Source organism: Suillus bovinus (genome assembly GCF_016758785.1).
Source record: "Suillus bovinus strain UH-Sbo-P2 chromosome Unknown EDB93scaffold_88, whole genome shotgun sequence".
NCBI classification, from domain to species: Eukaryota; Fungi; Basidiomycota; class Agaricomycetes; order Boletales; family Suillaceae; genus Suillus; species Suillus bovinus.
In genome coordinates, this window is record NW_024542144.1 from 1 (window position 1) to 19,672 (window position 19,672).

At 49.2% G+C, this 19,672-nt stretch overlaps 9 protein-coding genes across 9 annotated transcripts; 3 read left to right on the plus strand and 6 right to left on the minus strand.

The window, feature by feature from the left end:
* On the plus strand, positions 1-1,672 carry EDB93DRAFT_904188 (uncharacterized protein; the record flags this gene model as incomplete). Its single annotated transcript, XM_041457883.1, has 1 exon — positions 1-1,672. A coding segment is annotated over one exon (1,305 nt), but the record flags the coding sequence as incomplete, so codon positions are not given.
* A 464-nt stretch (positions 1,673-2,136) lies between these two features.
* On the minus strand, positions 2,137-2,543 carry EDB93DRAFT_1176486 (uncharacterized protein; the record flags this gene model as incomplete). The annotated part of the gene is given in 4 exon segments (XM_041450519.1): positions 2,137-2,199; positions 2,222-2,227; positions 2,245-2,364; positions 2,421-2,543. Coding segments are annotated over 2 exon segments (218 nt in total), but the record flags the coding sequence as incomplete, so codon positions are not given.
* A 1,036-nt stretch (positions 2,544-3,579) lies between these two features.
* On the minus strand, positions 3,580-4,673 carry EDB93DRAFT_1093837 (P-loop containing nucleoside triphosphate hydrolase protein; the record flags this gene model as incomplete). Its single annotated transcript, XM_041446548.1, has 2 exons — positions 3,580-3,960; positions 4,011-4,673. Coding segments are annotated over 2 exons (1,044 nt in total), but the record flags the coding sequence as incomplete, so codon positions are not given.
* Positions 4,674-5,563: 890 nt separating this feature from the next.
* EDB93DRAFT_904259 (cyclophilin-like domain-containing protein) lies at positions 5,564-7,182 on the minus strand. Its single transcript, XM_041457884.1, has 12 exons — positions 6,774-7,182; positions 6,688-6,710; positions 6,516-6,634; positions 6,442-6,461; positions 6,362-6,387; positions 6,277-6,311; positions 6,164-6,225; positions 6,105-6,115; positions 6,016-6,057; positions 5,917-5,965; positions 5,803-5,867; positions 5,564-5,747 (listed from the first exon to the last, which is right to left on the minus strand). Exons 1-12 carry the CDS (start codon positions 6,916-6,918, stop codon positions 5,685-5,687), a joined length of 660 nt encoding a protein of 219 aa, XP_041302725.1. The 5' UTR covers positions 6,919-7,182; the 3' UTR covers positions 5,564-5,684.
* EDB93DRAFT_1242991 (P-loop containing nucleoside triphosphate hydrolase protein) lies at positions 7,089-9,597 on the plus strand (the record flags this gene model as incomplete). The annotated part of the gene is made up of 4 exons (XM_041452089.1): positions 7,089-7,180; positions 7,230-8,122; positions 8,157-9,166; positions 9,217-9,597. 4 exons carry the CDS (start codon positions 7,089-7,091, stop codon positions 9,595-9,597), a joined length of 2,376 nt encoding a protein of 791 aa, XP_041302726.1.
* A 3,172-nt stretch (positions 9,598-12,769) lies between these two features.
* EDB93DRAFT_1176523 (uncharacterized protein) lies at positions 12,770-13,514 on the minus strand. Its single transcript, XM_041450520.1, has 3 exons — positions 13,208-13,514; positions 12,942-13,155; positions 12,770-12,880 (listed from the first exon to the last, which is right to left on the minus strand). Exons 1-2 carry the CDS (start codon positions 13,387-13,389, stop codon positions 13,101-13,103), a joined length of 237 nt encoding a protein of 78 aa, XP_041302727.1. The 5' UTR covers positions 13,390-13,514; the 3' UTR covers positions 12,770-12,880; positions 12,942-13,100.
* Positions 13,515-14,624: 1,110 nt separating this feature from the next.
* Positions 14,625-15,469, plus strand: EDB93DRAFT_1093933 (Fat storage-inducing transmembrane protein; the record flags this gene model as incomplete). Its single annotated transcript, XM_041446554.1, has 2 exons — positions 14,625-15,378; positions 15,429-15,469. The coding sequence occupies 2 exons, from the start codon at positions 14,625-14,627 to the stop codon at positions 15,467-15,469; spliced, it is 795 nt and encodes a 264-aa protein (XP_041302728.1).
* On the minus strand, positions 15,356-17,919 carry EDB93DRAFT_1176528 (Metallo-dependent phosphatase). Its single transcript, XM_041450521.1, has 6 exons — positions 17,656-17,919; positions 17,390-17,604; positions 17,247-17,336; positions 16,954-17,180; positions 16,718-16,901; positions 15,356-16,654 (listed from the first exon to the last, which is right to left on the minus strand). The coding sequence occupies exons 1-6, from the start codon at positions 17,821-17,823 to the stop codon at positions 15,703-15,705; spliced, it is 1,836 nt and encodes a 611-aa protein (XP_041302729.1). The 5' UTR covers positions 17,824-17,919; the 3' UTR covers positions 15,356-15,702.
* EDB93DRAFT_1212910 (uncharacterized protein) lies at positions 17,920-19,671 on the minus strand. The gene is made up of 4 exons (XM_041451058.1): positions 19,455-19,671; positions 18,528-19,395; positions 18,380-18,478; positions 17,920-18,323 (listed from the first exon to the last, which is right to left on the minus strand). Exons 1-4 carry the CDS (start codon positions 19,596-19,598, stop codon positions 18,007-18,009), a joined length of 1,428 nt encoding a protein of 475 aa, XP_041302730.1. The 5' UTR covers positions 19,599-19,671; the 3' UTR covers positions 17,920-18,006.
* Between the last annotated feature and the right edge of the window lies 1 nt (position 19,672).

The following is a 19,672-nucleotide window of genomic DNA, read 5'->3' on the forward strand; positions in this document are numbered from 1 at the left end:
CTCTTGGATGTCCTCTTGGAACTGAAGAAGCATAGCCATGCAATTAGTCCTGGGGACCCCCATAGATTAGAAGACAAATTAACTTTCCTCTTTCGGGAACCCGAGCCAGTGTCTGTTCTTATTGGCATGCTATGGCTTCGAGGTGACCACGGGTCAGATATACAATCCTGGCTAGTGACCGAGGATAGGAATGCTTGGTTGGACACCCCTAACGGAAAATCCTGGCTGAATACCTGTGAGGGACGAGAATGGCTGGAGACAGATGAAGGAAGGTTCTGGGAGGAAGGTTCAATGCCTGACTTGCAATCTGTGTCAGACTGGTCAGATTGCTCTGAGACCCAGGAAGTGGGTGACGAACTGCAGATGGAGCACAGGTCAGAGTGGCTGGAGACTCAGGGAGGATTGGCTCGGCAGGCCGATCAAATACCTGAATTACAATCTGTGTCAGACTCTTCGGATTTGTCTGAGACCCAGGAAGTGGGTGACGAGCCGCAGATGTTAGGCTCGAAGCCGGCTTCGATATTCCGGTCGATGCGAGGTGGAATAGAACCCTCTATCCAGAAACAAAGGAGGTCAAAAAAGTCGTTGCGGACTGAGGGAGGACGAAAGTGGCTGGAGACCAAGGGAGGAAGACGTTGGCTGAAGGCTTGGGGAGGAAATCCCTGGCTGATGTCTCCGGACGGGTCAGATTGGCTGAAGACTTGGAAAGGAAACCACTGGCTGAAGTCTCCGCACGGGTCAGATTGGCTGAAATCCTTAGATGGGCGAGACTGGCTGCAGACGTCCCATGGCCAAGCATGGAAATCCACTCCTGCAGGGTCCGCCCGGGTGACTTTTGACGAACTCTCAAGTACGCTGAAAGCGATCAGCGAGTTTATCATTGTCCCAGAATTGCGTTTGCTACCAACCTTCCAAGTAGTCCAGTCGTTTGAAAGCTTGCCAGATTTCTTGATGCTCCCGGCGTTCCTTGCTTTAAGCCGCCAGCATCATTCCACTGCATCATCAACATATCGTCCACCGAACAGGGAGATCATCCACGCTATGAACGCCTTCATGGCTTTCACACGCAAGGCACAGCACGACAGTCGATTATCTTCATACGCTCTCAAGTACGCCTGTCAAAACTGGGCCACATATCTCTTGCGTGCTCCAGATCCACGGGATGACACGTCCAACCACTTATTCCAGGCTTTCTGGAATCATCACCTCCTTTCCTGGCTCGAACGGCAATGGTGCTTGAAGGGTCTGCGGTCTTGCCTTGTCGTCTTATCTGAAGGGCAGAAATTTGCTAAGGTGTATGTGTAGAATTTTCAACTAGCAACAACTAACACCGCCTTATACATATTCAGTTCCATGTATATTTGAAATTCTGACCTTCGCCGTCTGAATTCATGTATTAACTATGGGAGCGACCATTGCTAGATAAAACTCGATCCAGATGTGCAGAAATCGCTCTTATACACTTCCATGATCTGACATTGCATGATTGCATCTGTCTCGGAATTGTGCATTCGTCGCGACACCGTTCGAGATCGAATCAGACTGCACAGGCGATTTAGTCAAAATCGGTAGCAGGTTCTACCCGTGTCGTGAAACTGTTGGCATACTATAGTAAATGTGGAGTACTTGGATTACGCTTATGATATGTAGCTGCTCGTTGGTAAAGAGTGAATTTGAAATTTAAAGAGGAAAGAACATCTTGACGGCAGATATGCAACCTCGCAGCGCCAGGCTCGGAATATTTGAATAAATACACCAGAGTGACACGATGCAAGTCCTCTAAGTTTATTTGCAGTATTCAGGCTTATGGTTGACGTTGAAGACTTTGCTTCATTCTCAGTTCAGGTACACGTAAAGTTCTAGTCCCATTGTGCCGGTGTGCCAATCTCAGCCTGTCCCTCTGTCCTTTATACATATATATATACATTGTCATATCATATGGAGAGTAGTACTATAAGGAGGAAAACTAGTCTAGGGGACCCCCAGTGTCCCCGACGCATCTCTGGGCGCGCGAATGCCCTGATGTGAGGCGTACCCCCATCAGTCCAGCCGTTCCCGCCGGCCGTTTTAGACGCGCCGCCCTTCGAAGATGAGATGACTTTCATAAACAGGATCAATGTATGTGTTGCATGATGCATAACGCGTACTCGGCCGCTTTCGCAGGCGCTGTTCCCTGTCTATTGGTGTTGCTGTATTGTGCAAAGTTTGAGAAATGTGTCACGTAGCTTGAGTTATTGTCTTTACCTTCAATATTCACTTCAGCACATCCCACGACTGGAAAACGACGACAAAAGAGTGGACGGTACACGAGATTAAGATTGATGGTGAGAGAAGATGAATAGGCGGTAGTCGGAAGCTCGGTGACTGCCAAAGTGTACTTCAGTACTGAATTGATCGGCGAGCAATGAAAAGAGGTTTACGCTGTTGTACAAGCAACATCCCTTCAGGATATCCCACGACTGGAAAACGACGACAAAAGAGTGGAATGTACACGAGATTGATGGTGAGAGAAGATGAATAGACAGTAGTCGGAAGCTCGGTGACTGCCAAAGTGTACTTCAGTACTGAATTGATCGGCGAGCGATGAAAAGAGGTTTACACTGTCGCAAAAGCAACGATCGACTTCAAGCAATGACGCAAAATATACCAGGTAGCTCTGGTTTATGTTCATGGTCAACGGGGAGTCCGTCGGAATCCCCTGAGAAACCATCGTTAGATGGGTAAAACTGCGAGGCGATGGATGCGAATGCGTCCATAGTATGAATAACAGTAAGTGGGTTTCGAAGAACGAAGTTGGAGTGGTCTGTGAGACTCAAAAGCGTATTGGATGGTGGTGGTTGGTGGTTAACGTTCTAAAGTCGCCAGACGAATGACCAATGCCATTTTGTGGATCTGAATGCTTAATAAGAGTCCACAATTGTTCGATTTGTGGACCAGCGCAGCTCGATTCGGCAATTTCATCGTTGAAATAGCGGAGCTAGCCGTTCGTGTCGAGATATGATACCACAGTAGCCTGAGCATTTGGTGATATGGTCGTAGCGATATGGCGTCTGGGAGAAGAAGACTGAAAAATACGGAACCCTGCTTGCAGCTTACTGCATTGGGGTAGCAGCCTAAATGAGATGCACCAGACTTGAAGCTGTGAGTCGGCGCAACGAGACATAGATTGGCCAGCGCGAGCTCCACCGATTTACACCAGTGTGACGAAAGCTCCCATGCTCAATACTGCAAGGACCCGATATACAAGGCTTGTGCAATTCAACCGTCAACGTGTTCAACCAGAGATCCATGTTGAAGCTTGAGAACAACGTTGTATCGAGTGACTACGACATGGCGGGAGATGACAAGGAGAGGACGTAGGTATGTGTATGTAGTCAGGACTATCCGAACGACGAAAGGCGAGACCTTGACTTTCACTGGGATGATTGATGAACGCCATAACGTGACTGCGTCCAATTGGCGATTCGGATGAAAGGCGCCGCCAATGGTCCATAATTTTTTGATGTTCCTGATGTTTTTCAACGATTATCCCATTAGGCCTCAGTGTATAGAAGCGGATAAACCGAACCTGCCGTCCGACTACGATCGATAACCATGGACGAGTGAGTCCAACGCAACCCCTGATGTGACCTGAAATTCGTCGATCCCACTACTGACCATCTTGCCGCCCTTCTTCGACAGCCGACCCTGCGCACGGACAATATTTTGCATCCGTTTCTCTGCGTCGCCGACGTCGTGTTGCTCTGTGGCTTTAGCGGGACGAGAACCGCGGCCTTTGGATGCACCGGTTACTTTATTCTTCCCGTCAGTGATCGTCTTCGGAGCTTCACGCAAGGCAAATGCTTTTGCGAGATGGCCGATGTGGAGGTGACGGACGTGGAAGATGTGCTTCTCGTTTGAGGGATGGGTTGCATATGCCCTCATGTGCGAAGTAAATGCTCTCCGAGCAAGTTCAGCGTTCTGCAAAAAGGCGTCAGCGCCCGCCCGACTTCTCTCCCAATTAAAGCTACCTCTTTGCGCCGCAAAACCCATCGCTCAAAGGAAAGCTGTACTTCTGTCGCGCGCGCCTCGTACTCGGAGCCTCCTCCGCCAAAGCCTTTCGCCAACACGTTTTCGATGCTTGTCCCTTCAAGCGTGATGTCGACTTTGTCGCTGTCCGACTGTTCTCCCGTTGTATCGCCTCTCATCTTCCCCTCCACCCATTTCACCCATTCAGACTCACTTGGCGCGACGACGCTCCAAGCCTCACCACCCTTTCCTGCACGCGCTGTCCGTCCCACTCTGTGCACGTACTCGGTCGCACCACCTTCAGTTGGCAGATCGTACTGTACGACTGCGCGAACGAGGGGTAGGTCGAGACCACGGGATGCCACGGACGTGCAAAGGAGGATGGACGACACGGGTGCAGATGTTTTCGACTTTGAGGAAGGGATGGCCGAGAATCCGCGTAGAGAGGCGAGACGGATTGGTGTGGGAAGGGAACCGTGAAGACGAAAGATCGAGGTACCTGGAAGGAGCGGGGACTGTGCAGTAATAGAAGCATCTACCTTTTTGTCTTCCCCGTCGCTAGTATCGTCCTCGTCAGATTCAGCATCAGCCTTTCCATCATTCATTGACGAATCGCCTAGCAGGCGCCAGTGAAAGTCGACGGAGTCCGTGCAGCTGAGGAATACGCCTCATTCAGCAATTTTATCAATAGCATGCTCATCATCAGCATCACACTGGTCATGACTTTGATCCCAGTTCCGCATTAATCTATTGTACCTTTGTCGGAAATTTCCCACCTCTCGTCATTGAGATAAATTATAACAGGAACAGGGCCTACTCAGGCTGAGATTGGCGGTAATTGAGCCATTTATCTCGAAAGCTTTTGCAAGGACATTCAAATTTTCAAATTCGAGAGTCGAGACATTACTCGATAAACGTACTGGCTCCCCAGGTCGAAGCTCAGCAGCGGGATAGCAAAGAGGCTATGGAGCTGGATTCGTGGACACCTGTTGGTGAACACACGGAAACACATAGAATTTATAGCATACCTGTTTAAAATAACAAGTGCACATGGTTATTACTATGTTAATGAAGTAGCTCAGACGCACTGGCATGTGGAGGAAGAGGAATCTTCAAGGAGAGGATGTTCGAGACTTCGAGCACTGAGCATGCCGCCTCGGAAAAAAAGAATTCCTATAATTTACTTGCAAAGGAACGACAGTACTAGTTATGTTAGCCAGTATATCTATGGTACATCGCACAAGTTTCTGGTATGCTCCGCTAACTTGAGACATCAATGTCAACTGCACTTACTTCTCCAAATCCTCGTCCCTGACACGTTTGTAATGCGTGCGATCTGCACGTTGCAAAAGACCTTTGAAACGGCGGAGACCGTTACCGCACCAAATAAACATCCCCACTCCAACCACAACCACCACAAATAAGATGGCAGCATATTTCAGACGCTCCGACGATCCAGAAAGATCCTCCACATTCTCAGGAGTGACATCCATAACTGGAGAGGGAGCTGACTCCACAGGGCTCGTCTTCTCGTTAGATGCTGGTGTGGGTGTAGAGGCGGGCAATTCAGCATCGGCTGACGAAGTTACGGAATTCACGGGTACGGTGGCGATGTCCTGTTGACAAGCAACAATATTTTATTCGCATCAAGAGCTCAAGGAACAGAGGCAGCTGAATCATAGCTCAGCGCGTAGGGGTACCTCATTTCCTCCATCATCTACAACCGGCTCAACTGGCAGCTGGAAACGTGGAGTGAATACACAGGACATATCAAAAATAAGTATAATAACAAACCTCTCCAGAGTCATAGATGGTGACGTCCTGCAATGGGCGATCGTTGCTGCCCTTAGGTACGTCCTCTGAGTGGGGTGAGAACTTATGGTACTGTAGAGGCAATATAAAGCGAACCAATAGCGTATACAATGTCCATTCCCTCCAGGACTTTTCCGAAGACAACCTGGTTTAACAGCTCAGACAATGCGGTCGTAAAAGTGACGTCGAACTCACGTGTTTACCGTCTAGCCAGCCGGTGACAATAGTGCAAATGAACTGGATAACTATTCAGTAAAGCTCATTGAGAGTAGCCAGAGGCTCACGAATTGAGATCCTAAGGGAATATGTCAGATGACTTAAACAAGGGAGAAAACCTGCTTACCGTTGGTGTCCTTGCCCGCATTAGCCATGGAAAGAGTACCGGGTCCAGTATGCTTGAGCTTGCTGAAGCGGATGTCAGAGTTAAAGATATGAGCATGATCACCAAAAACTTACAAGTTCTCGTCCTTGAAACGGTCGCCGTAGATAGACTGAAAATCCTCCGTAAGCGACGTTCAAGCCAAGACAAATCCTAAATTACCTTTCCACCGGTGCCATCGCCACGAGCTAGTGAGATCGTATCAAGTTGGCTTCAGAATGAGATGATTATGGTACACATACTGAAGTCACCGCCTTGGATCCTGACAAAAGAGACATCAGGCGAGTGTTCACAAAGCAACGGACAAGTAGCTCACATGAAATTCTTGATAACGCGGTGGAACTTGGAGCCCTTGTAGCCGTAGCCGAGCTCCTTACCATCCTTGTCGACACCAGTTGCGAGTGCACGGAAGTTCTCGACTGTCTTGGGAACGGTCTGTGGGGAAATTAGTCAACTGCATATCTGTCAGCTTAAGTAGAGCAACGTACCCCACCGTAAAGACCAATGACGACTGTTTAACATTCGAGCCCCGTCAGATGTATGTCACAGGATTGCCTTAACATATGACACAAACCTCGACCTAGGTCCTGGTCACCATGCCTGATGTCGAAGTAGACCTTGTGGGTGATTTTGGGGCCTTTGGCGGCATCCGCAGATTGCGCACAGAAGATCGCAGCTATAGAAATTAAAATGAGCGCAAGAGAAACACGACCGAACATTGCGCAACAAAGTAGTGAAGTGTGAACGGAGACGTGTCCAAAGCAATTTGACTTTGAGAAAGGTTGTCAAATGTGGGAATAACATTCCCTTTTTGTTTAACTCGCTGTCCTCAAGAACGAGATCATCAAGACTGAAATTTACAAGATTGACATCAGCGCCGCAGGGGAAAATGGACGATGGACTTGTCCTAAACATTGCAGAAGATGCATCTGCAGAACCAATAAAGCTAGCATCAAAAAAATCTGGTCGCTGGACGGACAGGTGAGCAGAACGCTCGATGATATGTATGCAGCTAATTATCATGGCCTAGGTTGAAGGCTAAACGAGTCCAGAAACGAAGGACTAACCAACCTGACCATCATCCTGGCAGCGACGACGACGACCATTCCCGTCCCGCAAAACGGATGCGACCTGACATCCCCGTGCCCGCTCCCAAAACTTCTGCAACGGACCGTCCGGCACTTCCAGCTAAGCCTCCGACTCAGATAATCTCCTCTCTATTCTCGTACAACCCTAAAGTTGAAGCCCCTACACCCTCTGCTGTCCAAAAAGTACCCTCTAAACCGAGCAATGCGCCATTGACTGGGTCAGCCACCTTCGCAGACCTAGGTCTTCACCCACTCCTTGTCGCTCACCTACAGTCTAAGATGAGTATCACGAAACCAACAGCTATTCAACGTGCTGCCCTTCCTATGTTCACGAAACCTTCCTCCGAGGACATGGATGCGCGCGACGTATTTATACAATCGCAAACTGGGTCCGGAAAGACCATGTCGTTCCTCCTACCTATAATCCAGGATCTTCTACCCCTCAGCACTCACTCGTACATTGACCGCTCGATAGGAACCCTTGCTATCATTATCGCACCCACTCGTGAATTGGCAAAACAAATTTCTGATGTCTTAGAGGCGCTATTAACGCTTAAGCTACGCCCAGACGGTGAACAGGAGCATGCGGAGGGTTCTACACGTTATACCCGGTGGTTAGTCTCCGGCTTGCTAAGTGGAGGCGCAACCCGTGCGCACGAGAAGGCGCGTCTACGGAAAGGCGTACCCATCCTTGTCTCGACTCCAGGTCGCCTGCTAGATCATCTGCAAAACACGTCTTCGTTCAACGTTGGGAAATGCAGATGGCTGGTTCTCGATGAAGCGGACCGCTTGATGGAGCTCGGTTTTGAAGACACTATCAAAGGGATCGTTCAGGGTCTGGATGGGAGGAGGAATGCTCGCGTTTCAAGCTGTTCAAGACGGTAAGACATTCGAGGTTGGGGGTTGGGATTGGGACCGGCAGAGACGGACGATACTTTGTTCAGCTACTATTCGTGAAGATGTGCAGAAACTGGCAGGCACCACTCTAAGACGACCGCTTATAATAAAGGGCCTCGACGAAGCAAAGGCGGAGGACTCGCCCGCATCAAAACACGACAACGAGCCAGCTACAATCAGTACCGAGAAGTTCACACCACCGTCGCAACTCTGTCAGAAATATGTCGTCGTTCCTCTCAAGATGCGTCTTGTCGCGCTTGTCGCACTTCTCCGCTCCTTGCTCGCTCAGACACAAGGTCAAAAAGGGTCAAAAATCATCGTATTCCTCAGCTGCACGGACTCCGTCGACTTTCACTGGCGCCTGCTAGGCGATTCGTCAATGAATGATGGAAAGGCTGATGCTGAATCTGACGAGGACGATACTAGCGACGGGGAAGACAAAAAGGTAGATGCTTCTATTACTGCACAGTCCCCGCTCCTTCCAGGTACCTCGATCTTTCGTCTTCACGGTTCCCTTCCCACACCAATCCGTCTCGCCTCTCTACGCGGATTCTCGGCCATCCCTTCCTCAAAGTCGAAAACATCTGCACCCGTGTCGTCCATCCTCCTTTGCACGTCCGTGGCATCCCGTGGTCTCGACCTACCCCTCGTTCGCGCAGTCGTACAGTACGATCTGCCAACTGAAGGTGGTGCGACCGAGTACGTGCACAGAGTGGGACGGACAGCGCGTGCAGGAAAGGGTGGTGAGGCTTGGAGCGTCGTCGCGCCAAGTGAGTCTGAATGGGTGAAATGGGTGGAGGGGAAGATGAGAGGCGATACAACGGGAGAACAGTCGGACAGCGACAAAGTCGACATCACGCTTGAAGGGACAAGCATCGAAAACGTGTTGGCGAAAGGCTTTGGCGGAGGAGGCTCCGAGTACGAGGCGCGCGCGACAGAAGTACAGCTTTCCTTTGAGCGATGGGTTTTGCGGCGCAAAGAGGTAGCTTTAATTGGGAGAGAAGTCGGGCGGGCGCTGACGCCTTTTTGCAGAACGCTGAACTTGCTCGGAGAGCATTTACTTCGCACATGAGGGCATATGCAACCCATCCCTCAAACGAGAAGCACATCTTCCACGTCCGTCACCTCCACATCGGCCATCTCGCAAAAGCATTTGCCTTGCGTGAAGCTCCGAAGACGATCACTGACGGGAAGAATAAAGTAACCGGTGCATCCAAAGGCCGCGGTTCTCGTCCCGCTAAAGCCACAGAGCAACACGACGTCGGCGACGCAGAGAAACGGATGCAAAATATTGTCCGTGCGCAGGGTCGGCTGTCGAAGAAGGGCGGCAAGATGGTCAGTAGTGGGATCGACGAATTTCAGGTCACATCAGGGGTTGCGTTGGACTCACTCGTCCATGGTTATCGATCGTAGTCGGACGGCAGGTTCGGTTTATCCGCTTCTATACACTGAGGCCTAATGGGATAATCGTTGAAAAACATCAGGAACATCAAAAAATTATGGACCATTGGCGGCGCCTTTCATCCGAATCGCCAATTGGACGCAGTCACGTTATGGCGTTCATCAATCATCCCAGTGAAAGTCAAGGTCTCGCCTTTCGTCGTTCGGATAGTCCTGACTACATACACATACCTACGTCCTCTCCTTGTCATCTCCCGCCATGTCGTAGTCACTCGATACAACGTTGTTCTCAAGCTTCAACATGGATCTCTGGTTGAACACGTTGACGGTTGAATTGCACAAGCCTTGTATATCGGGTCCTTGCAGTATTGAGCATGGGAGCTTTCGTCACACTGGTGTAAATCGGTGGAGCTCGCGCTGGCCAATCTATGTCTCGTTGCGCCGACTCACAGCTTCAAGTCTGGTGCATCTCATTTAGGCTGCTACCCCAATGCAGTAAGCTGCAAGCAGGGTTCCGTATTTTTCAGTCTTCTTCTCCCAGACGCCATATCGCTACGACCATATCACCAAATGCTCAGGCTACTGTGGTATCATATCTCGACACGAACGGCTAGCTCCGCTATTTCAACGATGAAATTGCCGAATCGAGCTGCGCTGGTCCACAAATCGAACAATTGTGGACTCTTATTAAGCATTCAGATCCACAAAATGGCATTGGTCATTCGTCTGGCGACTTTAGAACGTTAACCACCAACCACCACCATCCAATACGCTTTTGAGTCTCACAGACCACTCCAACTTCGTTCTTCGAAACCCACTTACTGTTATTCATACTATGGACGCATTCGCATCCATCGCCTCGCAGTTTTACCCATCTAACGATGGTTTCTCAGGGGATTCCGACGGACTCCCCGTTGACCATGAACATAAACCAGAGCTACCTGGTATATTTTGCGTCATTGCTTGAAGTCGATCGTTGCTTTTGCGACAGTGTAAACCTCTTTTCATCGCTCGCCGATCAATTCAGTACTGAAGTACACTTTGGCAGTCACCGAGCTTCCGACTACTGTCTATTCATCTTCTCTCACCATCAATCTCGTGTACATTCCACTCTTTTGTCGTCGTTTTCCAGTCGTGGGATATCCTGAAGGGATGTTGCTTGTACAACAGCGTAAACCTCTTTTCATTGCTCGCCGATCAATTCAGTACTGAAGTACACTTTGGCAGTCACCGAGCTTCCGACTACCGCCTATTCATCTTCTCTCACCATCAATCTTAATCTCGTGTACCGTCCACTCTTTTGTCGTCGTTTTCCAGTCGTGGGATGTGCTGAAGGGATGTTGCTTGTACAACAGTGTAAACCTCTTTTCATCTCTCGCCGATCAATTCAGTACTGAAGTACACTTTGGCAGTCACCGAGCTTCCGACTACCGCCTATTCATCTTCTCTCACCATCAATCTCAATCTCATGTACCGTCTACTCTTTTGTCGTCGTTTTCCAGTCGTGTGATGTGCTGAAGTGAATATCGAAGGTAAAGACGATAACTTAAGCTACGCGATACATTTCTCAACCTTTGCACAACACAGCAGCACCACAATCACACTCGGTGACCAATAGACAGGGAACAGCGCCTGCGAAAGCGGCCGAGTACGCGTTATGCATCATGCAACACATACATTGATCCTGTTTATGAAAGTCATCTCATCTTCGAAGGGCGGCGCGTCTAAAACGGCCGGCGGGAACGGCGGACTGATGGGGGTACGCCTCACATCAGGGCATTCGCGCGCCCAGGTGCATCGGGGACACTGGGGGTCCCCTAGACTAGACCGTATTTTCTTCCTTATAGTACTACTCTCCATATGACATGAAAATGGAATACGTATATGTATAAAAGACAGGGAACAGGCTGAGATTGGCACAAATGGGACTAGACTTTACGTGTACTGAACGGGAATGAAGCAAAGTCTTCGGCCATAAGCCTAAGCCTATATTTGAGACAAGCAGAATTATATATTCCCACTACCTTTAGGGAATAGCTTGCTACGAATTATCGCTATTTTCACGTTTTGGCGGTAGATTTCACGATTTCGTCGCCCCTCTTTTGTTCGCTTTATAAAGCAAATGTTGGTCGTGATCCCATGCCTAATTCCCCCTTGCGCTTTACCACCATAAACCATCAAACTATTCAGTCTATACTACTTGTGTAATTTTTATTTTTCAAACCAAATCTCCTAGCTTAATCCACACGATACACGTAGTTCTGGCTCGTCTCGGCTTCTACCTACCATCTCGGTCTCGCGCTTTATCTCCAGCTAGTTCGTGGTTTCTAGTGGGCCGTCACCAAATGACCGTAGGGAATAGTACCTTAAGTAGGGCTGATCTCGAAGGTTTCGGTCCGATGGCTTTGGGACTTGAGCTGGACGTGACAGAGATTTATCTGGACTCAATTAGGTTGTTCTATCCAAGTCATTTCTTGGTCCGTTCAGGCGCAACCATTCTGTCAAACCAATAGAATCTACAAGTCTTACCCATAGCCCTATTTTCAGGATACAAAAGCGAGTCTTGTCTACCTCAGAGTAGTTCAGAGTCCCTTTTGCAAAGTTCGTGTCACTGCGCACAAGCCATGCTTTTCTCCTTCTTCGTCGTTATTACCGTGACCAGTGCTTTGGCAGCATATAGTATCACGAATGTCACTGGATGCAATAATCGATATTCAATCTGCACAACGGACGGTCAATGCTGCCTTGGCCTTTTCTGTAAACCACACGTGAGCATGCTTTGCATCAATGCCATTGCTCACCCCATGTAAGTACCTTGCAATGTCAACAGAAGCCTGCCACAACAACGATTTTTGCAGTTCAAGCAAAGAACTGGGCCCCTTAAGTTCTAGACCATGCAAAGCACACGTGTTTATTATTTATCCGTTGACTCCAAATCATCGGCCTTGAAGTTCTGCCATCCAGGAGCAACCAATGTGCCAAATCAATTTACAAGTTTTGCCCATAGGGTATCTATAAAGCAAGCCCTGTCGTCCACCTTAGAGTAGTTCAGAGTCCCCTTCAACAAAGTTCGCATCAAATCGCATAAACCATGCATTTCTCCTTTCTCGTCTTCATTACCACTGCTTTGGCAGCATGTATGTCTGTCACTGCATGCTCTCCTCAATTTGGGACCTGCAATATAGACAGTGATTGCTGCGGCAATTTTCGCTGTAGTGCACAAGCGGTAAGTACTCTAGTACTATGAGTGGTTTGCTTTGCATCCAGGATTTAACCCCATTGCTTACCCCATGCACTTTGCAATCAATAGCCTCACAATCATAATAAATTCTGCAATTACTAAGTAGACTGCTCACCGATGGGCTGGCAGAATGTACTAGTATACAGGACATGATGGTGAATCCGGTCTTACAATGGAGACGGGTAGGCCGAGGGAATGTATTCTCGAGGGACACGGATGGGCTGCAATCGGGGGTCCGTTTGGGTCCTTGGTCGTCTGATATGGGGTTGCTCGATCAAGCGTGTGCTTTGCATGGTCTAGAACTTAAGGGGCCCAGTTCTTTGCTTGAACTGCAAAAATCGTTGTTGTGGCAGGCTTCTGTTGACATTGCAAGGTACTTACATGGGGTGAGCAATGGCATTGATGCAAAGCATGCTCACGTGTGGTTTACAGAAAAGGCCAAGGCAGCATTGACCGTCCGTTGTGCAGATTGAATATCGATTATTGCATCCAGTGACATTCGTGATACTATATGCTGCCAAAGCACTGGTCACGGTAATAACGACGAAGAAGGAGAAAAGCATGGCTTGTGCGCAGTGACACGAACTTTGCAAAAGGGACTCTGAACTACTCTGAGGTAGACAGGACTCGCTTTTGTATCCTGAAAATAGGGCTATGGGTAAGACTTGTAAATTCTATTGGGTTTGGCAGAATGGTTGCACCTGAACGCTAACGTGTGATGGCATGTGACATGATGTGACTAGCTGTGACCCGAACACTAGTAGAGGATCGTCCGATGACCATCGTGGACCAGAACACGCTCGAATGATGTAGAAGTAAAATAGCATGTCCACCAAGGTTCTTCGGGTGTTTCAGTGCATGTTTGGGCATTGTGTCGTGGTAGTTTTAGAATGTCATACCAATTATGTGTTCCCCCTTAGTTTGTCACGCAACAACTCAAAAGGGCTCATAACATTCGTTTTCTTAATGGCACTTTCAATTTCAATTTTTTCAAAAATCCAGCCGCGCAGCATTGTGCGCAGTGTAAATACAAAGAACCCTGCGCGATTTCTTTTTGCAAAATAGATGTTTTACCATTGCCATTAACATTTCAAACAAAAGTAACGCTTTGTCACGTTTCGTTAGCGTGAGCCATACCTTGGTTTTTCCCAGCTGGTTGTGCCTGGCCGCATGGGCAAAACTCGTGCGAAGGGAGGTGGCAAAGCTTGGCACAAGTCTGGACTCGCGGTCTCAATACATTTCTAATTGCCACCTCACTTTGCCCCGCAAAAAGCGCAGGCTGCAAGGTATAGCCAGCAAAAGGGTTTTCTCGGGCGCGAGCCTGAAAAATCCGATGAATACTCCACGAACTAGCTGGAGATAAAGCGCGAGACCGAGATGGTAGGTAGAAGCCGAGACGAGCCAGAACTACGTGTATCGTGTGGATTAAGCCGGGAGATTTGGTTTGAAAAATAAAAATTACACAAGTATAGACTGAATAGTTTGATGGTTTAATGTATTTACAATTATCTATTTGTATGCACTGAAATTTTGTTCGATAGCCTGCTGGCTTTCATGTGTACTTAGAGTATCAACTCCAGGAGAACCGTGGGGTGGGGGAGTGCTGAGCGCGTTCTGGCCTGAAACACGTCGGTGCTGTGCGCGTCGTAGCGAGCACGTGCCTTTTTTTTTTGGTACCCTTAGCCGAAGTACGACGTGCACGCTGCAGTTATGAGTTAATACCACCACGCGTTCCCTGTGCACGATCTTTTTGACCTCTTCAGCCTACTAGACCCAGATCTTGTAATTATTCCACGAAATGTCAGTTGATGTCCGTTATGCAGCATTCGCAGGAATCACAGCGATCCTCCTTTTCGGAACACTCTACTCCGTCGCATACGACACTTATCTCGATACCTCCAATCCCGTCCTCACACATCTCCCTCACCACCTACATGCAACGCACTACTTCGCAAACAAATCCAACATCCTAAACTCATACTTCATCAAACGTGCATGGGGCTGGACTTCTGCCGCCTTCCTCACGCTCTGGCTCACCAGCCCACCGCACAAGCGGACAGTAAACAGAGTTCTCAAGTGGGGCGTAGAAACGGCCGTGTGGCTCGTGTTCACAAGCTGGTTCTTTGGGCCTGCCCTACTCGAAAGGCTCACAGCAGCCTCGGGGGGCGAGTGCATGGCCACTTTCCGGTCTGGTGACGTTTTCACCGTCCCGTATGAATACTGTCTCACGCGGACGGCGATATCACAAGAGACGCATCCATTCTTGTTTGTTGGATCGTTTGCAGAGTCGTCGTTACGGGTGCCGGATGATAGGTTGCCGGTGATTCCTCGCTTGAGGAAGGGACACGATGTGTCAGGCCACGTCTTCCTCCTCACTATGTCTGTCCTATTTTTGGTGGACCAGATCAGGCCGTCTTTGTACGCGAGGTCGTGGTCGCCTCCGCATGCTTGTGCAGTCGCGTTCAATATCGCGCTTGTCACGATCTGGTTATTCGCAATCTCCACTACTAGCGTGTACTTCCATACGCCATTTGAAAAGTTCACCGGATATCGTACGTTCTGTTTCGTTTTAGGTTCGACGACCGGCTTACTTGATTTACAGTGTTAGGAGTCGCGGGTTACATGGTGACTTTGTTGTATTAGTATACTACCGCAATACAGACATCGCTATGAATGTAACATTTGGATATCGCTACCCAGCCCGCTAGTGTAGTATACCGTAATGTGCAATGTCGACATGGTCCAAAAGTCATGATCATAGTCATGTCAAAGCGTGCGCGCTGAGTACTGCGATACAATGTACACTACGCCAATCATTATACGGTGCGAAATCCATGCAAGTAGATAGTCTATCGTCGATCACAAACACCACCGTCTCAAAAGAATAGCCAACCAATCAAAGCCCACATAACAACTGCAGGCAGCGCAACACTGATGCTGTCGCCTCCCAACCTCCACAACATCCCCCTCCGCTTACCTATGGATAAACTGACACGGTTGTTTCCCTCAGACGCACAAAAGTTTTTCACCTCTCCCCACGTCGGCAGTGCAATCGTTATCCGCCGCCGCCTCCCTCTGAATACGAAGCTCCAGCTCCATGACGGCCACTTCCTCTCTGATTGACGTGCGCTCGGTGAGGGAAGGAACGATGGCGCTTCGTGAACGTCCTCGCCTGAAGGCCAGACATGTTCGTTGTGATGCTGTGAAGGATAGTGTGCGGGGTTCATCTCGTCCTCATGTCCAGCGTGGAAAAGCGGAATAGGGCTTAGGAGCGGTGAATCAAGCGGTGATCCGGTGGCTGATGGCGACAAGGCACGGAATGTAAATATCTCTTTTGCACTAGGGACACGCACTGTAACTGAGGGTGGGAGTGACACCGCCGGACTCGTTGGACCGCTTGACTTCCGCGGGGACCAGTTAGTCCAGATTGCAGATTCTGGGCCTCGCGATGGGGAACTTGGTCTGCTCCTACTAATTGCAGAGACAGGCGAGAGCGAGAGAGTGGAAAAACGACGATGGTGACGGTCAGGTGAGATGTTCAGATATAGGAGCACGATGCCGGTGAGTACGAGAGCGGGTAGGTATATCGAATTAAAGATGCGGAAGGTATCGGGCAGAAGGCAATGCGCATCTGCGAATGTAGAGCCATGGGGCGATACCGCAGAGCCCGGAGGGATGAGAGAGAGGAGCTGGAAGCCCGGGCGTCGGATGTGCCTTGATGGGGAAAACGATTTTACAGTCACTTCCCGGGCGGTGGTCTTTGCCAGTATATTGGCATCTGTTGCGGGGAGTTGGTGGGTCATGTTGCAGTAATCTCGGTTGTCGCCACTGTAATAGGGGTGTAATTTATAAATATGGGAGTAGGTGGATGATATATCTTTATCCACGTACCTGAAAACCACTGCTGGACGAAGTGTGTGCAGAACAAATCTAGTGGTTTGTTTACCAAGCATATTCTGATACCCATGGCCTGCACTGGCTCGTATAGAGCCTTTTTCGCGCAGTGGCCCGCACGATGTACTTGCTGGTCGTGACAAAGGAATATGACTGAATAAGATGATGGGGCTAGATGATGCTAATAACCCCGACATCAGTAACGTTTCCAGAAAATTCAAGACAGCACTCACCCCTGATGGCAACGGAGGCGATGAACTCGATTGGACCACCCGCAGCCGGCGTCCAAGTCTCATACTGCTTTCCCATTCCATGTCGGCGATAGTCCTCGTCGACCAATCCAGGGGCATCGATGAAGATCAGCCTATGGCCAGCCAAGTCGATCTCCTGATTCACAGGACCAAAGTACTGGGTAAAATATTTTCGCGCATTCTTTGAGAAAGTAGAAGATTCTCCGAGACTGGAAAACAAGGGACAGGTCATTAAATTCCCAAATGACCACGTCACACAAAGTCAAAGCACGTACCCAACATCTCTATTCCCTGGGACGAAATAGTTCGGCACAGATTTGTCAATAGTGAATATCCCCTTGAATTCATCCACGTAGTTTTTGTATCTATCAGGAACCTTGAGCGCATGTAAGCAGGTGGTTACAGTAGTGACACGTACTCGTCTTCACTCGTGACGTAGAGTCCAGAGGAAAGCACGTCACCTAGCCATACGACTGCGTGAGGGTGCAGGCGGGTGACGACGCTCCAGCCTTTGCGTAAGTATCTAGTAGAGGATGCACCATAGCCGAGCCACGAAATCCCTGAATGTCTCGGGTTCGGGAGTTGGGGGTCAGCAATCAAGAGGACTCGGGTTGGCTTTTCGGTCGATCCGGCCTTGACAGCATGTTATTTCGAGGACAGTATGATTCAGTTGGACGTACTCACCCCCTTCAACTCCTTGTCAGGCCACTTGCAATCTGATAAACTGTAGAAAAATACACCGAACTCGCACCAAATGACAAGAACGACCCAGAAGAAGCGAAGGAGGTTGATAATGGTGTTTCGCGAAAGAAGGCGCGATTTCCTGCTGCGCTTTTCATGGATAAAGCTCATTCCGCATCACTTGCAATTGAGGAATTGGCAAGTGCAAGGCAAAACCCAGATTCGATTTTGAAAGAAAGAGCAGGTTCGCTTGATTTGGTTGAACGTATAAATTTGGTATAAATAGCACTCAACATGTGGTATTATAGGCTGGATCATCCAAACTACATACAAATACATAAGAACATTAACTTCTCACTCCCAGTCACTCTCTTCCTCGTCGTCCTCATCCTTCTGTACATGTTCCTGTGCATCTCCCGCAGCACTGACGTTACCAGAGACAACATCATAACTGTCCTCACTGCTTTCCCTACTAGGACTCATGGTCATAGGAGTATTGAATTGCGAAGAATTTGGGAGCGATTGGACATCGCTCGTGTCTGCCACTTTGGGTGCCAACGTACGTTGCGATAAGGTTGACGACTCGAGAGCTCCGATGGATCTAGATTCAAGGGCGACGGATTCGTCGTCGTCATCTTCCCAGCTGAAATCTTCTTCCGTCTGGTTTGCTCCTGTGAAGGCATAAATCAACAAAATGTCATGTTGCAAAAGATAAAAAGTTATGTACCGTGAATAAGAGCCTTGCGTCTCATTTCTTCTCGTTCAATCTGATAAACGCGGAAGAAGTATCGTGTCCAGAATTCGTCGTCAGAAAGAATGGCAGGTACTGAGGAAACGATAAGCGTCGACAATTAGGATCGTAGCAGTCAGCGTACCTAGTGCATTGAACGTCTCCTGTAGCGTTTGGCCATCGTCTGGATCAGATAGCGTCCTTGCGATGCGTTCTGACCAAGCTTGAGTACCGGGGTGTTCAACCTTGCTCTGCGCCTCAGATACCCAAGAATGGAACGTCTCCCTCCCCGCATCAGCATCGGGATCAAGCTTGATAATCTCAGGATTACTCTTCAGCTGCTTCAACAGCGCTTGCGCGCGCGTCGCAACAGCCTGACGAGCATCTTCACTCTGCCGCCTCGCCGAAACGCCTAAATCCGTCTCCTTGCCCTTGCCCTTCACATCACCTCCTTCCATTGGTAGCATCCAGACGTCAGATCCATCCCAAACCAAACCCTGATTCGAATATCCACCGCTCTCCTCTGGTGGAATTACTTTCACTACATCTCGCAGGGCTTCACTAGCTTCCTTCATAGCTTCCCGCAGCAGATGTTCGCTCTTGTGTACATATTCCTCCGCCTGCGCACGCGTCACCCCCTGGACGCGCTGAAATTCGGTAGTTAGCGTCGTCCGAAGCTGTGACAGATCGATGCTTTGTGGGTGTTTAAGGCTTTCAGGAAGCTGGGCTTGGACATTCGAGACGATATTAGGCGGAAGCGAAGATTGGAGGCGCGCAAAGAGTGATTGTGAAGTTGAGAGTGAGCCTGTTGCGGTGTGCGATTCCGCGGTAGGCGTCTCAGGAGACGTGCCACACTCGCTCTCGCTCTCTTTGTCAGATGTATCCTCAGCCTCGTTGGCATGGGCGTCGCCAGCAGCGGTTTCGGTCGATATAGCGAGTTTGCCAAGCTCCTTCTGTGCTTGTGTGACTACCTCGCCGAAATCCTTGCGTGCAGTCGCGAAGGCAGTTTCGCTCTATTTAATCTTTGGGGTGAGTTTCAAACATCGCAATCATAGAACGCATGTGAACGTACCTGCTTCCTGAACCCTCCCCAGAACTTTCCGAGTTGGCCAATGACCTGAGAAACCTCTTCGTTGAGGCTCTGTTCTGGGTGAGCATTCACAGGTGGCGTATTCGCACCCGTCCCAGTCAGTCCATAAGTGTCAAGGAAATTCATGGTCGATGAATATTAATGATGATCGATTTATTCAAGAAGGTCACGGTTGCGTGCATGCGGAAGCCAGAAGCAGA